General features: G+C 37.7%; 1 protein-coding gene across 1 annotated transcript in view; it reads left to right on the top strand.

Moving 5' to 3' along the window:
• CSTF3 (cleavage stimulation factor subunit 3) overlaps positions 1 to 16,210 on the top strand; it is a 47,965-nt gene that overhangs the window by 7,183 nt on the left and 24,572 nt on the right. Inside the window, exons 2-3 of the mRNA XM_032689931.1 lie at positions 1,085 to 1,186; positions 1,321 to 1,416. Of these exons, the coding sequence (XP_032545822.1) occupies positions 1,085 to 1,186; positions 1,321 to 1,416 (198 nt within the window). The remainder of the gene's footprint in view (positions 1 to 1,084; positions 1,187 to 1,320; positions 1,417 to 16,210) is intronic.

Here is a 16,210-nt window from a genome sequence, read left to right as displayed (position 1 = left end):
ATCAGTGCAGAATATATACATATACTATATATATATATATACAGTATATAATACAAAATTATATATTCTAACAGTAATTATGTAGCTAACTTGTAAATAAAATTTCACCAGCAAACTCTTGTAGTAATGACTTACAGGTTATTATCATTGCATCTCACAAAGGCAAGAGTTTGGTTGGTGGTATGATTTTTGGATTGCTAACAACTGCCTGAAAATGAGTCAGATTTGGAAAGTTTGTAAATAAGCTGTTTGGAGTACAGGTCAGATTATGCTTAATAATAAACTTCATATCCTTTAGGGTTGTAAGAAGCATGTAGTTTAAGGGGTGTCTGTATGTGATCTTCAGATTGTAATTTGTTTTTGATCTACTTCGTGGTAACAGTGTTAAATCTAGAAAAAATATCTGGAAATCATAAAGCATCTGTTTTCAGAGGTCTTTGAAAGAAGACTTAAACCTGTTCTGTAATGGTAACTGTGTCAACAAGTACACATTCAATTTGGTAAAGTGTTTTTTCTTTTTTAGAAAAAGGGCAATTTAAGGATAGTTTAGTGTCAAAACTTCAGGAAGATGAGAGATCAGAAAGTTAACAAGGAAATTGTGCTTGGATGGCATGTATATGTTCCTGCTAAAACTGTCATCTCCTAGTTTTCCTCTTAAATTTCTGATACAAAATACTGTTCTCCATACACAGAAGGACTTGTGCAGTGGTTTTCTGGGGTCTATAATAGAAATATTGGTCTGAATTTACTTATTGCACCTTAAAAGTTCAAGGGTGGTAAAAATGTTTAAAATTCGTACTGAAGTAAATTTGTTCTCATGTTTTAGAAACATGTAGTTGGTTTAGTCTAAGTCTTTGCTGCATCTCCACAAAGGCAGAACTTGTGCTAAGAGTGCATTATCTTACCAGGCCATTATCTTACCTTGTTTGCCCCATAAATTACAGTTCAGGAAATCCAACTTGAAAACCCAGCTCGGGGAAATGTTACGTTGTCAGAATGTTACTGTTGGCTCGACTTCGTGGCCGGGGCAGAACTTTTCAAACACTGCTTGTGATCTCTTATGTCTTCTTTTTGACTTTTCCAGACTGCTGAATATGTCCCAGAAAAAGTGAAGAAAGCTGAAAAGAAACTAGAAGAAAATCCATATGACCTTGACGCTTGGAGCATTCTCATTCGAGAGGCACAGGTTTAGTGATATAGGATTACATTTCCTTATCTATGGTCCACTCACACTATTTGGTTCTGGAGTAAAAAAAAATCAGCCTATTCATTTACAGAAGTCATAATATTGTAAATGCTGTTTTGATTTTTAATTTTTAGAATCAGCCTATAGACAAAGCACGGAAGACCTATGAACGCCTTGTTGCCCAGTTCCCCAGTTCTGGCAGATTCTGGAAACTGTACATTGAAGCAGAGGTTAATATTTTTACTTTTTTTTTTTGTTGTTTTTTTCCTTATATGACATTTAATAGGAGTTTTTAAGTTTCTACTTTTATAAGCATGATTAAGATAGGCACATAATATCTAGGGGAAAGGGGATTTTAAATATGCCTTGCCTTTATTTTGTAAAATAGGTACAAAAGGAATGATTAAAATGAATTCTAAAGTATTGGGTCTTTTATGAGTTGATGATTGTTGCATTATGGAATTGCAACAACATTAAAACTGTTTCAATGGTATTGGAGTGCTTTAGCCTTTTATTTGCTTGTCGTGTCAATTTATTGCCTCCCGTGTCATTTACTTAGAGGACTTATTTTTTTTATTTACACATACAAACTTATTTGAATGACTTTCTCTGAATATTTGGATTTTATTTTTCTTTTATTTTGCTTTCTTAGGGAATTGAATGTTTCTGTGAACAGTGTTTGCAGGGAGGGTGTGGGGTGGAAGCTAATTTCTGGAATGAAAATGCTGGGAAAATGCATTAGCACAACTCATTAGCTTTTAAAAATCCCAACAAAAATTGTGTTTGTTTACATAACTGTGTAAGACTTACCCCTGAGTGCATTGGTCATTTAGACCACGTTTAATGACATGCCATGAAATGCCCTGCAGAACTGGGGGGGGGTGGGAGGAGTGTTGGTTCTGGTTTTATTCATTTCTGTAGTTGTAATTTTAATCCTAATGCACATGCTTTTTGTGAGCATCTTCCAGCTGCACATTTTTCTTGGGGCAGATTTTCTATGTGCTAAACTCCAGGGGTGGGGACCTGTGTTCTGTAGATGAGAAATGAGCTCAATATTTTTCCATTTCATGTGACACTTGCTGTGCAGCAATCTGAGTGGCAAAACTTCATTGCATAGTTATCATATCTTATTTTACATTAAATTTACATGTCCAGAGGTGCCTGGCAGTAAATTTCGAAGACAAATAAAATTGGGGTGATGGGAATCTAACAAAAATTTTTATGTTGCAGTTTGAAGTAAGATGTTACAGTGCAATCTGAATTGATGTTACCAAATTAAATCGAGTTTTCACTATTTTTTTTTTCCAGCAGTTTGTAGTGGGAGTTAGAATGTTGGTGGTTATACATGTTTGGGAGATTGTGAATGGACTGACATACAGATACATATTTTTACCATTGGGACCCTGCAGCCAAATACTTAAGCCTTTTGTATCCTGTAACAGGATACAGTTATATATATCCTGTACAGGTTCCAGTCTTTAGAATGTCATCTAATTTCATTTTTACATTAAGTTACCTGATTTCTGTGCTTATTTAAAACTTTTACCTTTCCCATGCCTGAAGTTTAAGAGTAAGAACACCTCAGAAAGCTGGTACTATATTGTAGATCTTTCAGCAGGAAGTCCTGTTACCGGTGTGAAACCTTCTTGTCTTGAGCCACATTCAGAGATGAACTGACAGGCATTACCTCCCTTAATCCATACCTTTTACCTGATCTATAATCTAAGACTATTTAGAAACATTAACAGTGGCAAAGCTTATAACAGTCTAAGGTGTCATTTTTTTTATGTGCTCCTTCAAGGAAGGAAGATCAGCTGCTTCTCAGCAGGTTTGGTAACCAGGTAACATGAGGTGAATTTGAGGGGGAGAGAATTGGCCTAACGATCACAAGTTCTTTTGTGTCTGCCTCATTAATACACTTCAGATGTTAGAGATGTGGAATATGATTGTTATTCAAAACAGTGGAAAAATATGAACTGTAGATTTGTGGTAGAGATTACAATTGAAGAGGATTATATTTGAAAGAAATGGAAGAGGGCACTTTTTAGAAATTTATCTTCCATCTTAACAGCCAAATTTTAAAAATCCCAGTTATGGCTTAATTTTCAACTTTTTTTTTCCTGGTTCCAGTAGCATATCACAGAACTCATGTAGTGACTGATTTACCTACACAGCAATATGATTTTCTCTGCCTCTTCTAAGTATATGTAAGCATTTGTAGCTGTAAGTTGAAATAACTTAATTTCCAAATTCCTCCCTAAAAAAATACACTCAAAATTGGATACTCTTGTCAATGTTGTTTTAAGTTGCATATTACATGAACAGCTCATCTGAGAATAAATTTAAAATGAAATGTTATCTCACATGTTCTTTTAACACTGTGGTTGAATATAAATTAAGTCTTCAATTAATTTTTGAAGGCTACCTGAGATAGGGCAATTGTTTTGAGACTTCTTTGATTGCAGCCTTAAGATGTACAAAGAATACAGGGAAGGTATTTCCCAAGGACTTCTTTTCTGTGGAAATCTTAGTAGTCTCCTCCTGCTAGAAAGTTTCTCTTGGACTGTTCAGAAATATAGATCTTTTCACCCTTGAGTTGGGAAAGTAAACCTGTGGTAGGTCTTCAGCATAGCTTTTGATTTACTTTCACTGCCTCAGTATTGAAATCTGAAAATTGCTGAATCTTTAGTCATCTGTAAGTGCATTTCTCCTGATGTCAAAGAAGCATTTTGCTCTTTAACATGATAATGTTTCCTCTTTGCCTCACAGGAAGGGAGAGGAAAGTGGGGGTTGCTCTCTGGCAGGTTGTCTTTCACTAGAGAATTTTGTCCTCTGGAAGACATAAGTCAGAGCTGCAAACATTGCCAAGTTGTGGGCTATTACTGGAAGATTAGCCAGGATGAGGGTTGTGATTATGGCCTTAGGAAAATGAAATTAGCCCTTTAACAGTTGTACTCTATTGATACAGTTGTTAGAAGTCTTCAAAGTCCTGTTTGCCTAACTCAAGGAATGTGTTCTTTTTAGTCACTTCAGTAGGAATCATTGTTTATATGAACAAACCCCGTTGCCCTGCATATGCCAGTCCATTTTGTAATGTGTAACATCCAAGTGCAGGCCTTACTGCTGTGATTCCCTCTCGGTTTTATGACTGTTCAGCTCCCCGAGTGCTTCCCTTTTTGTGCATGACTGTGTTCCCTAGTGGAATACAGTGCACAGCAGTGCTCAGCACCTGGTGTATCATCCAGCTCACTGCAGCTGGTACACAGGCTGTGCTGAAGGAACCAAATACTTCATGTTGGAATTTCAGGTGCCAAGCACTGATTTTTATGCTCTGGTCTCTTAGGTAGTCAGTAGAACATGGAAATTAACTTGGAAGGGCATGCTTTGACTGGTTTTTTTAATGGGAATTATACTATTAAAGTTTGAATTGGTGAAAAAGTTTGGATTCTCACACTGGTTCTTATTTCTTCTGACCTTCAAAGGAGAATTGCAGGACGTAGAAATAATAGAATTGGATGAAACAGCTCCCATTTCACAACTTTTTTGGGGTCATAGTATTTGAACACTTTAAATAGAGTTTGGGATTTGATACATATTTTAGCAAGTAAAATAGTTAACTTGCTATTGCACATCTCTTAAAATTAGGAAGTGGAACAGTAATGCCACTCTTCTCAGGCTCTTGTTTTCTCTAGTTGCTTAAAGGACGTTTTTCTCTTGATACCTTTCTCATAAAAACCTCTTTCCAGAAAACTTGAGTCAAATTCACATGGCAGTGCCTCTTTCCCAGTTTTTATAAAGGAGTATGTAAGTCTCAGTGCCAAATGTGCCATAATGTTAAATCCATAGATCACACAGTCTGGATTCTAGCCTGCTCTGCTGATGTGCTGTGTCTTCTTGGGTAAGTTATTTAACCTGTTTTGCCATTATTAAAACAACCTACCTCACAGGGTTGTTGTGAGGCTTGATATAGTGATTAAAGTGCTTTGCATCTGGCTAAAAGGTGCTACAGGAATGTAAAAATAAATTCTGATTTAATACCCTGTGATCCCATAGGCCCAGCTGTCTGTTACTATTTTCTTTGTCTCTTTGACTGTTTGAACCATCTCTTAGACACAGAAAGACTTGATAATGCTTTTCATGCACATGAAAGAACATTGACATTACCAGTGTCATAAATACTTCAGTAGTTCTGAAGCCAACATTTGAAGTTGTCTCTTTTTTTCTCTGCTAGTTTTCCTTTGAGAAATCACCAGGTTGAAAATCCTCTTAAGCACATTTATTAAACTATGGTCATGTATTTGCAACATTTTTTTAATGAGCTAAAGAATTTTTAGCTCCAGTTACTCTGAATGGAAACTTTCATCTGTAATTGTCCTGAATGCTTCAGGCCAGTTCACACCACACCTTTTTATCTTTTTTTTTTGTTGTTGAGTATATTGCATTATATCGTGGTCACCTTAAACTGGTGTTAGTGGGGGTTAAAAGGTTGCCATAATTAAAGATTTAAAAGTCATAAGTACAAGACAGTCGTGACAAATACCCCAAGTCTAGAAACAATAAATACAAACCTGGTAACGTGCATGCGAAGCGTTGGGCTGTTAATATGTATTTTTCATCTTGAGAATTTTGCAAGTGAGATTCCTGTGTTGTTGCTCATTCTAAAGAAATGAAACTAGATACGTTTGTTTACATAACTTCTATTTGATATGAACACTTTGAATTTTAGATGTCTCGTAGCAAACCAGATTCTGTATGAGGATTCAGAGGGTGGGACCAAAGCTTAGGGTTGATTCTTTTGCATTTCATCATATGCAATACATCAGTATCTTTAATCCATGTAATTCACACTGGTGTGGATACTAGTCAGAATGTATCATTTAACATACTTGTATATGAAAAATGTAAATAAAACCGTTTAGAAAAATGACTGTTTTTGTTTAAAATGTTTGTGTTTCTTCAAAGCATTTTCTTCCCCTGCTTTACTTTAATCTGGTTATGAATTCAGGAAAAAAAAATGTTGAACATACCACCAAAATTATTCTGCTTGGGATAAAATGGGAACTGACTTCTGTCAGGATGAAGTTGGAGTGATCAGAAGTCAAAGTAGAATAGACTCCTTGGCTGAGGTTGTGTTTAGTGGTGCTTTCAACCGAAAATATTGTCTGTCTCACCAGCTACTCTTTGTTAAGTTCTTCCTGGAAGGCATTCCCATGATAATCCATGCCCACCCTGCTAGCCTCCCACATTTCTCATGGTAAACTTCTGCTTTTGAGAAACTCCTGTACAGGTGCTCTGTACAAATACCCATATTGCACAGTCTTGACTGCCTCAGTCTGAGATTTCCAATCTTTTTTACAACTGTATTATTTATGATCTTTTCTTATTCGTGTGTGGACTTGTTCCATTCCTGTTAATAAATGTTGTTCTGTCTGTGTGATTATTGTAGACTTGCACTAGAAGGTGAATGCAACTTCTTTCCTGTCTCTTCTGCTCAATATGTAAATACAGGCTGTACATCTTGCATAGTTGCCGTGGTCCTACAAGTTGTACAATATCAGAAAGTTACCCACACACTGACACTTGTAGTTTCAGGAGATGCACAGTACAACACTGGTGGGTTTCTTCATGACTCTGTTTTCTGTATTTGATCGTTGAAAATATCATGGGAAATTTTTAGGACCTTTTTGAAGTGGAAGCGATGCCTAATGAAGAGATGACTATGAACCCTCTTCTGTCGTGTGTTGCTGTTTTCACATGAATAAACACGAACTGCTTCCTGTTCTGTTGTATTCTTTCCGTGTGGGGTGACAGAAATATCCCTGTTAGAAATGTTAGCTATATACTCTCGTTCACAACACTGTTGAAGTCTCACTTTCAAATGTAACAAGGACAGTGGAAACTTTTCTCATCATGTGCTTTATTATGTTGAAGTCATTCGTTGATTCTTCTGTTGATATTTTCAGGGGGAAATATGTGTGTTAGGTCAGGCACAAACTCGAGCTTCTTATGTCTGAACGTGAAAGAACCAGAAGTAAAACCAGAGGTTTCTTGTGTACCCTGTATTTGCTACAGATTGGTTATCTTCATCTGCATGGGAGAGGGAGCTATAGTCCTAATTTCTGATTCGTTTCTACATCTCTTCCAGCTTCTAGCTGGTTGAGCTTCCTGATGCTCTTTATTCAGATTTTGAGAAGTGTGATGGCTGAGAGAACACTCTGCTAAACCTTTCCTACCAGTGCTACTACATAAAATAATATGTTACTTTATTCACTGTGGAATCTCTTTAGGTTGTGAAAAGGCTTTGAGTCATGGCTGTCATGAAATGCAGTGGCTTCTCTTAGCTCTGTGAAGGCAAGCCACTCACTGTGACAGTCCTGTGTCCTGGTAGAAGAAATGCTCTTCATTTTAGAGTGTGCATCGGTTTTCCCCTCATTAGGGTTTGCTTTTTCTCACCACTGGCTTCAGGTGCTCTATATCCAGTAGCAATTTTGGATTTCTGTGTGGTGTACCTAATACTCTATGACATTTTTTTTCCTTTCTTATGTAAAACGATTCAAAAGTGAGAAGTGACAGGCATTGGTTCATAACTCTACCACTGCACAAGCAGCATTCACTTTTTTAATGCACACTGTATACATGCAGTTAATTACACATGAGATCTTAGAATTATTTGAATCTGATCCATACTGGGGTTTAGCTGGATAGGTAGTGACAAATATTCATAATGTAGAAACATGGGACCATGTCTAGAGTTCATTAGAACTGTGGCATCGTAAATGTTTGGCGTTAAGGACTGGCAGATAAGGAGAAAGATGTTGTTTTTAAATTTGGTTTGTGCATGGTTTTCAGTAATACTTTTCTGGAGCGGAGTCCTATTGCATCTTGAGGCAAGGCTGCTTGATAGAACTCACTGTTAACCTGAAGTGTAAACAGTTCATCTGGCTCTGGGCCTGTTTCTTTAGGAGCACATTGTTCTGAGCCCTGTGGCAGAGGCTCTGCACTAACCTGAGTTTGCACAAGTTCCGGTGAGCACACACTGCTGGTCTGTTAGTAGATGATTTAACCAAAGATCCTTTAGGCTGCCAGGCTAAAGGCTTTCAGACTTTTAACATCATCTGCTTCTCCAAAAGGAGGAGAGGGAGAATTGTTAGTGCGCTGGGAATTTTACTCATACATTCACGCTGGCTTTGTTTCAGCAAAACAGCTTATACATATATCTAAATTATATAGTTTTTATCTTTAATTCAAGCTGTTCCTCTAAATTCATATTAGTTAATTTGAAAAGTTTAGTAGTGTGATGGGGGATCAACTGTCTTACCTCTTTTGATTCCTGTAATATATCTAGATAAAACTTAGACTTTCTAATGAGGGCAGCTTATTCTCTCTAGTTCTCCGTGGTTTGCATTAGTGCATGAAATAGAGAATAAGAAATAACCAGTGCATGAAACTGGAACAAGACATAACCATACATTCTTGCTATAAACAATCTGATACTGCTCTGTTTGGTTTATGTGAGAATAAATATCAAAACATTATTTAAAATACTTCTCAAGTCTTACATTTGGACTAAAACGATGCCTAGTTATTTGATTTGTAGGATTTTCTATGTCCAGACTGCAAGAAAGTCATCAACTTCCATGAGCTGTTGTTCACCCTGGAAGTATAGGTGTTCAAACACTATTCTTACTGCTGAAACAAAATAAAAATGAACCCTCAGATTGAAATTGTTTAGATTGACAAAAATGGGGTGGCAGGTTTGTGGTTTTGTGTGTGTTATCCTGCAGATAAAACAGATGTGGTGAAGTTAGAATGTGAGCTCACTTCATTGTGCTCAGTGGAACTACAGTTATGCATCAAACTGTGTTTAAAATTTAGGATTTTGATTAATTTTTATGGTTAAATGAGGGCATACTAGGTTCTGTGCCTGTGGATTCCTCAGGAATCTCTCAACATATGTACATGTGTACATACTCATTTGTGTTATGTACATGTTTACGTAATAAGGTCACACAGCATAATTAACATTCTGTTTAAATCATAGAATAGAAATGTTGGTGTATGAGTTTATCAGTGTGAATTGTCTACAGGTAATTTACTCAGATTACCTAGAAGTTTGTAGGTACTTAGAAAAATAATTTGTTTAGAATATATTTAAAATAACAATGAAAAGAATTTTATTATGTGCAGCTTCAGCCTGAGTGCAAAAACATGACTTGATGCTGTATGTAAAGGAGTGGGAATGATAGAGCTAGATTTCATTTTTATTTTTGTTGTCTTGAACCCAGTATTGGCCTGCATTTTCTCCATTCCTCCCTACCCATCAAAATACTATTTTTGTGTGGTTTTTGTGGGCAGATGTAGAAGTATATTTGGTGTGAGGATTGTGGGCTCTCAGGTATTTCTCTGGGCCATGTCTTTCAATGGGCACTTGCAGTTCCCCTTTCAGATGACGAGGAGGTCCCAGGAGGCTGTGATGGGACAGCTCAGACATTTTCTTGAAGTGTCAGAATTGTACTGACCATTTTTGATGGGGCAGTGAGTGGAGTGGGGGGAGATTCCCTACTAATGAAATAATGAACTTTTTCACGCCCTTCTGTAACTTTCCTGATTTTATTTTTAAAAGAAATGTAAAACTAACCCCGTGACAAACTTTTTTGCATCCTAATTGTTGCAGAAGAAATCTGGTGCTCTTAACCAACTCTTAATTATGCTTATGCAACTGAATAGCTACTGGTGAGATTGCAATGGTGTTGCATTTGTAAAGCATGCAAACACATTTAGCAGCCTGTGATGTGCAGGATATTGTGGAAGCAGTTCTGAATTAGTTTCCTTTAAACTTTCCCTGGAACTTGGTTTGGTTAGTCTCCATAGTTTACTCCTTTGCATTGTATCACAATACTTAGAAGATCACGTTATATCATGCTGGAGTTTGAGGTAAAAGAAGCCCTGTCATTGATGTTAATACTGCAGACACTGGAGTGGTGGTAATTTAGTATATGTAGGCTTGCATCTACTTAAAGGTGTTCTGCACTTCTCACTTGCAATTAATGCAAGTTGAAGATGAGTGTCAGTGAATAAGTTTGGAAAAAATTGCTTTTGTAACACATTTGCTGGTGGAAGCTCAGATTGCAGTTTCCTTCCATCACCTCTGCCAATTGACCCCTTTCCCCAGATTTTCCATGACATTGAAGTAACTAATAGTTTTAGTTACAGTCTGCCTGCCTAAACTGACAGTGCTGACAGGTTCATACATGAAGAAGCACATCCTTCATACCAGATTTGAATGGAAGGCCCTACACTGAGAGCCTTGGTCGAGCAGGTTTCGTTTCATTAGGGAGGTTTTGTCATTCTAGTCCTGGCTGACCGTGGTTTGGGAATTGTGAATTCTGCCTAACTGTAAGATTGTGCTAGATGTGCACTTCACAGTGATGATGACTGATGGTATGTAAAAGGTGACTGGAAGAAAGTACAGTTAATTTATAATGAAAAATGTGAAGTTTCAAGTGGGCCGGTTGTAAATAGACTGGGATAAATGTTAAACAGTACACGTAGGTGCCTCTGAAAACCCTACGAGCTACTGAGCTTTCCTTTCTAAAAATGCACTCTTAACATAGTCCCAAATGCATGGCTTTTTCGTCCAAGTTACCTGAAAAAATGCTGTGTATGCAAGTTAACATGTTTAATACAGAGCAGGGTCCCCATCCCTGCTCCATCCCCTAAAAAATAAATTGCTGCCCCGGTAAGTATATGTTACTTGCCCATTGTTGTTGCCCCACTAGCTAGAATTCCTCAGGGAAATGTTACCAATAAACTTACATCAATTGAAACTCTGCACAGGAGTACTTGAGCAGGATGGGCAAATACCTCAGAATATTCCACAGTATTTGCCCTTGGTAAACTGTCAGTGCTGGTAACCCTGAGCAGGAAACAGATGGTCTGATTTATCCTTAAAAGATAAAACTTTAATTTCTCCCACGTAAGCTGTGACTAAATAGAATTCAGGCTTCAGGTTTTTTGGGTTTTGGGTTTTTTTTTTTATTTTTTTAATTCGATTTGATTGATACTCAAAAATTTCATAGCACGTGCTTTTTTGTGTGTGTTCAAAATGGGTTTAAAAGGGAAGTACTGTGGAACTTTAAAATTAGCAGACAGACTTGAATTCAGCAGAAATATTTTTCTGGCACTGAGCAGATGGAGGTAAGTTTTGTGCTAGTAGTCTTAGCTGTTAAAAAATTACTGTTGCATAGGAAATCTCAACCACTTAAGAAAAAAAAAACAACATGAAATTAGATATCACGTTTGTTATTTTAATGTTCTTAAAATTTGGGTTTAGCCCTAGAAAAGTTGTGAATAAGGTCAATCTATGGGGTTTTTAATTTACTAATCAGAAAAAATATGGATGTTTCTAAATAATTAGGTTTGATAATTCTAGCTGATCTTTGGTCTGAATCAAAGGAAGACTCTACTGATGAGGTCTGATTAGCCTACATGACAGACTTCTGCAAAAGCTTCATAGTCAAAACATTTTTCATTGCTCTTGGAGTGTATTTTGTGCCTCTAATGCAAAGAAATGTTGCCCAACTGCTGAGTTGCACCAGCTACTTGAACTCAGTAGTGTTGGCTGTGTTTGCCTTCCTCCCAGGCTGGCAGAGGTGCTAAGAACTGGCATCTGGACCGTGACTTTTTTCACCCGTGTGCAGAGTTTCCTGCTGCAGTCAATATTTGAAATCAGTTCTCAAGTGCTGGCTGATTCAATCCACAGGGGTTTTGTAGTGATGCTTCAACTGGGTCACCACTCAACATGCACCAAAACCGAGTCAAACACTGTTGTCTTCCAACACTAACGTGGGGGAGTTCACACCTTTTCTTGAGAGCCTTGCTGTGAGCTGCGTTTTCTCAATTTAGGTGGTTTACGTTGTGTTTTGGTAGCGGTTCTCTGTTTTATATTTAATATTTTCTGCCAGTGATGGGGGATTGTCAGTTGGGATGCTGTGCTAGTTACATGTCAGTTTTACAGAGCAGTTTGGTATTGTGTGCTTGGTGTCTTTACATCAGAGCAAGTGCTGCTCTTGGCTTAAAGCAGCAAAATATAACAAAAAGGGCTATTTTAGTGTTTCTGAGATCCCTCCTGTTCTCTTATGCAAATTAAATGTAAGAAGTTCGTTGAGAGCCTGCATACCATTTTTAACATTTTAAACTTTTTTTGCAATCATTTAGCAGCATTCTTTAATGCAAATGCTGTCTGAATATATTCTGTATTTACATAACATTCCACCTAGCCTGGCAGTTAAAGTCCTCGCAGTGCAAATCAAATAATTACATGCTCTCTGTCTGCCTTAAAGAGGCTGTTTTCTACAGAGACTTTTAGATCACTTTACCATGGGTTTCTGGATCTTCAGCTACAGCAGAGAAGCCACAAAATGCTCAGTTAGAGGGAGAGGGGAAAGAAATATCAAACTGAATCTCTGCTGTCTCAAAACAGCAGTTGCCTAGAACATGCCTCGTTCTGCATGGACAGCACTTGGGGGTGGGTGGATGTAGAAGAAAACACAGTTTTCACCGTGAAAAGGGATGATTAGTACCACACAGGGCTTCACTGAAAAGAAACTAATTGTTCTGAGTGCTCTCTATCACAGGGGAACAGAACTACCAGTGGTATTTATTAGTTCTGTGCATGTGTTCGTAACAGTAGCACATATCTGGTCATGAGCAGGGTGTTCTTTATAGCATATGGGTCAGGGCTGACCTTTCTTTGGCAGGTCTAGAGGTTTGCCTTTGCCAGTGTCTTTTCGCTACCCCCAAATCAGAATCTTTAGCTGAAATACATGACCCTAACTCCTGGTATTTCTTCAGATGGGGAGGGGGAGGTGGGAGGAAACTGGGAATTCCACTGTATTCCGTCTCGCTCTTGTGCAGGCTACAAGGGCTGTGAGTTTCTATGCTGCCTTTATGACATGCTTCCACATTTCATCTTTCCCCTAAGATGTGAAATAAGCTGCAAATGCACCTACCAAGGCTGCATGTGAAATGAATGTTAGCACATGGGATCTTTGTTACATTGAAATCTGGCCTCAGAAGAACAGCTCTTCTCTCTTCTACCTGATGAATTTCAAATAGGAACAACATAATGAATTGTCTGTGCAAGTCTTTTATCTTAGAAGTACAGCTGTCTTAAATGGGGTTTAATCTTACAATTCTAATTGTGTGGAGTGTATAAAAAAACCACAAACACAAACCAACCTCACATAAAGTGTAAGTTATTTTGAGCTGACCTGTAAAATTAGATGTCGGTCTCTCAGCAGCAGTGTCACCTACATAGCTTTCATTTCTAAAGCATGGGAATGTGTGATCTGTGGTTTTATTTTCCAACTTCAGTGCATCTCTGTGTAGCCAATTATTCAAGTGTAACGTCGTTTAATGTTATCTAAGCACTGCTGTCAACTCAGACAGACTTAAAAATAGCTGTACATATATTTTTGTCTTGACTATGTTTTATGAAGTGAGACTGTTCCCACAGATGGAAGCCCAGCAGGGTATGAAGCTGAAGTTTAAAAGAGAAGGAGAAGGGGAAGCCACTTTAAAAACTACTTATACAGTGTTTAAATGGGGAAAAGCAGTATAGCATTTAAATCTTCTAGAAACCTGGGGGTTTTTTTAATGTACTAAGCAGTCTCATTAGCTAGGATAGTAATTGCACTCAAATTCAAATATTCTGGAAGCAGAGGAACCAGTGTAGTTGTTTAGAGCCTATGCACCTAAGTGTTTTTGGATTAAGTCTTTAACCAAAAATATTTGCATTGTTCATGTGATTTCAGATTAGGTTGTTGGTGATCAGTCCAGACTTGGTAACTAGATATTGAGAAAACCCTGCAATAAAACTCATATCTTGAAGGAAACTATTAATTCTCACCACTAAATGCTACTTTTCTAATGAGCTTTGTTTTCTCTTTGTTGCCAAAAAGCAGAAATCTGGGTGTTTAATTCTGTAATTGACTTTTCAAATACAGTCTTTCAGTAACTATGAGTGAAAATATGCATTCTCATAAAAGACACAGTAGAGAATTTCCTTGATTTCTGGCAGAAGGATTTTTGATTAGGGCAGCTGCCTGTGTTAGAAAAATATGGTTATTTCCGGAATTTCAGCAGGAGTGCCTCACTGCTGTAAAACAAAAGCAGCTCAATCATTATCTGAAGCAGATTATTATCCCAGTTTAGTACGTTATCGACGTAATAAATGTTTCTTCATGACCTCCTGGAAAATCCATGGCAAAACCAGGAACCACATCCCTCCCTAAGATTGTTTTCGTAGCATTGCAGTTAAAGTGTGCTCGGTTTGGGTTTAGTTTACCTTTAGTAAGGTTTATTTTCTAATGGAATATACACCTTGTCAACTGCATATCGATGCTGAGATGCAGTTGCAGAGAATTACTTGTGCCTGAGCATTAATCTGCACTATTTACTTGGAGCTTTCTGGTTCTTGGTTTCCTGTGGTCCGACATGAGAGCCCCCAGGCACCTTTGGAACTCAGGATCAGTCTGATGGTTTCTGAGAGCCATTCTTGGGGCCATTTTTGCCACAAATGATTGGAAAACTGCTCTTGGCATTCTAGTTGCAGAGACAAAGAGTTAAGAACAATTTGTCATCTGCTAACAGGCCAAACTGGTCTTGTGCTAATATGACAGGAGTAAGAAGATTGTGCTGCATGATATTTACATCTTCTAGTACCGTTTTTTACTCTTTGAGCCACCTGTGTTCCTTTTCCTGAGGAGAATTGCTTGTTTGGGTGTCTTTGTTTTGAGGAGAGCTTTTAGTAGACCAATACCATGCTGGAAAATGAGAGGCATTAATGCATGGTCTGTGAATGGATTCGAGCACCCAAAAGGGCAGCAGTTCCTTCTGGTCCTAATGTGTTCATTTGGGCTTTTAGCCCTTTTTGCTAAGTCGGTATGGAGGCCGTTTAAGGGACCTCTGCCTTGTAGATGTTTCGCTTTTTTAAAAAGCAGATATTCAAGGATCCCTTTAAAAAGTAAGATCTCCGAAATTCTAAATCATTCGGGTGTATTATTAACGTAGATTCTTGGTGAATGAACAGAGACTTCTTAAAAACTTCCATTAAATTATTGTTATTTGATAACTATATTTTACTGAGACAAATTTCCTGAAATACCATAATTGTCAGTGTGAAAAAATTATAGGTATTTAACTTATTCTTTTCTGGCCTTTTATGCAAGAATATTTGAAAAGAATGTATCAAAACTGTAGGTGTGATGGGTATAGTGAGAAATGATCAAACTATAAACCTAATGGGGAACTTAATGCACCGTAAAATACCCTATTTTCCCAAGCTGTAACCTCAAATTAAATAGTAAATTGCCACTTTTAAACAAATTTTTCTTTCTTACTCTTTCTGATGTATATTGAGGATAGCAAAGTGCAAGGAGGAATGATTTTTCCAATAGCTCTGTGTTACTGTAATGAACACTGATTTCTGATAGAAGTGAAAAGAATAATTTTAAATTCAGAGCCTTAATAAATTAGATCTTAAGTTAGAGCCTTGTAAGGTGCGAGATCTGTGTAGTGGAACAATTGGTTTTATTTTTCCCTCAGGTGGTGATGCCTCACAGCCCATTTAGGACTTGTAATCTGTTGCAGTGGTCTGATCCCTGCCTTGTTTTTTAAGGTCTTAGGGTTGCAAGGAGTTTTTAGGTTGGGTTGTGGGGTAATGCCTCACTGGCAGACTGCAGTGTGTCTGTGCTCCTCAGGCTGCCTACCTTGTGCAAGACACTAAATGTAGCTGGAAAAAAAGGATTAGAGGAGTGCAAACTGCATTGCCCCTGCTGAGGGACTGTTTGTTCATGAAAGGGGGTTGAGGCAGACAAACAGTGTCATTTGTCTGAGTTCACCAATTAGGGATCTCTAGCCCGAGGAGATGGACCAAATACATTGGCTTTAGGCTTCCCTCTTAATTTAACTTTTTAACTTTAATGATCTGGCCAACAGATAAGCCACAAGTCTTTCGTTTAT

The sequence above is a fragment of the Chiroxiphia lanceolata genome, chromosome 6, assembly GCF_009829145.1.
Source record: "Chiroxiphia lanceolata isolate bChiLan1 chromosome 6, bChiLan1.pri, whole genome shotgun sequence".
Taxonomy (NCBI): domain Eukaryota; kingdom Metazoa; phylum Chordata; class Aves; order Passeriformes; family Pipridae; genus Chiroxiphia; species Chiroxiphia lanceolata.
The sequence above is the reverse complement of the archived record's forward strand: the minus strand, read 5'-3'. Positions and strand labels throughout refer to the sequence as shown.